At 40.1% G+C, this 1,130-nt stretch overlaps 1 protein-coding gene across 1 annotated transcript; it reads left to right on the top strand.

Moving 5' to 3' along the window:
- Positions 1-440: 440 nt before the first annotated feature.
- On the top strand, positions 441-1,060 carry LOC110595930 (olfactory receptor 7A10-like; the record flags this gene model as incomplete). The annotated part of the gene is given in 1 exon segment (XM_021714174.1): positions 441-1,060. A coding segment is annotated over 1 exon segment (620 nt), but the record flags the coding sequence as incomplete, so codon positions are not given.
- Positions 1,061-1,130: the final 70 nt, after the last annotated feature.

Below are 1,130 nucleotides of genomic sequence, written 5' to 3'. Positions count from 1 at the left end.
TCTTTTGGTTGGATGTTACCAGAGCCTGGGGTACTTGTTGGGAGGGAATATTGGGGAAATATTTCTCAATGGATACAAAATTAAAGTTAGACAGGAGGACTAACCTGAGGTCTATTTTACAGCATGGTGACTATTGTTAAACTAATATAGTGGAGGTTAAGTGTCCTCAACACAAAAAAGATGACTATGTACAGATGTTAATAGGCTAAATTTAGCCATCCCATGATGAATACATATTCAAAACATCATCCTGTACAGAATAAATACTATACACACATTTTTGTTTGTCAATGTAAAAATAAACAGTGTATTAAAAACAGAAAATAATTTTATGACTAGTTATAAATGGTACAATTCAGGATTGCGCATACTCGTGGGTGACAGGAACCATTATCATGTTCTTTCTCTCTTTTTTTTTGCTATTCACATCAAAAACATAGAAGCAAGAAATGATACACAAATTTCAGAATTTCTTCTTATAGGATTTTCAGAGAAATTAAAATTGCAATTTTTTCTCTTTGGGCTGTTCCTGTCCATGTACCTGACCACCATGCTTGGGAACCTGCTCATCATCCTGGCCACAATCTCAGACTCCCACCTCCACACCCCTATGTACTTTTTCCTCTCCAATCTGTCCTTTGTAGACATCTGTCTGGTCTCTACCACTGTCCCAAAGATGCTGGTGAACATCCAGACACAGAGTAAGACCATAACCGATGCAGGCTGCGTCACCCAGATGTGCTTCTTTTTATTTCTTGCAACATTAGACATCTTCCTCCTGACTGTAATGGCCTATGACAGGTGTGTGGCCATCTGTCATCCTCTGCACTACAAGGTCATCATGAATCACAAGCTCTGTGGGCTGCTGGTTCTGATATCTTGAATCATGAGTGTCCTGAATTCCTTGTTACAAAGCCTAATGGTGCTGCCACTGTCCTTTTGTACACACTTGGAAATCCACCACTTTTTCTGTGAAATTAATCAGATAATCCACCTTGCCAGTTCTAACATTTTTATTAATGACATGATGATGAATTTTGCAGCGTTGCTGCTGGGTAGTGTAAGACCGGAGGCACCAGAGGGCAGGGCGGGCCTCAACAAGATGGATCCAGGAGAACAATGGGTGAAAG

This window comes from Carlito syrichta, unplaced genomic scaffold (genome assembly GCF_000164805.1).
Source record: "Carlito syrichta isolate Samal-C Ts95f unplaced genomic scaffold, Tarsius_syrichta-2.0.1 Scaffold21839, whole genome shotgun sequence".
Taxonomy (NCBI): Eukaryota; Metazoa; Chordata; class Mammalia; order Primates; family Tarsiidae; genus Carlito; species Carlito syrichta.
This window is presented reverse-complemented; position numbering and strand designations above follow the sequence as displayed.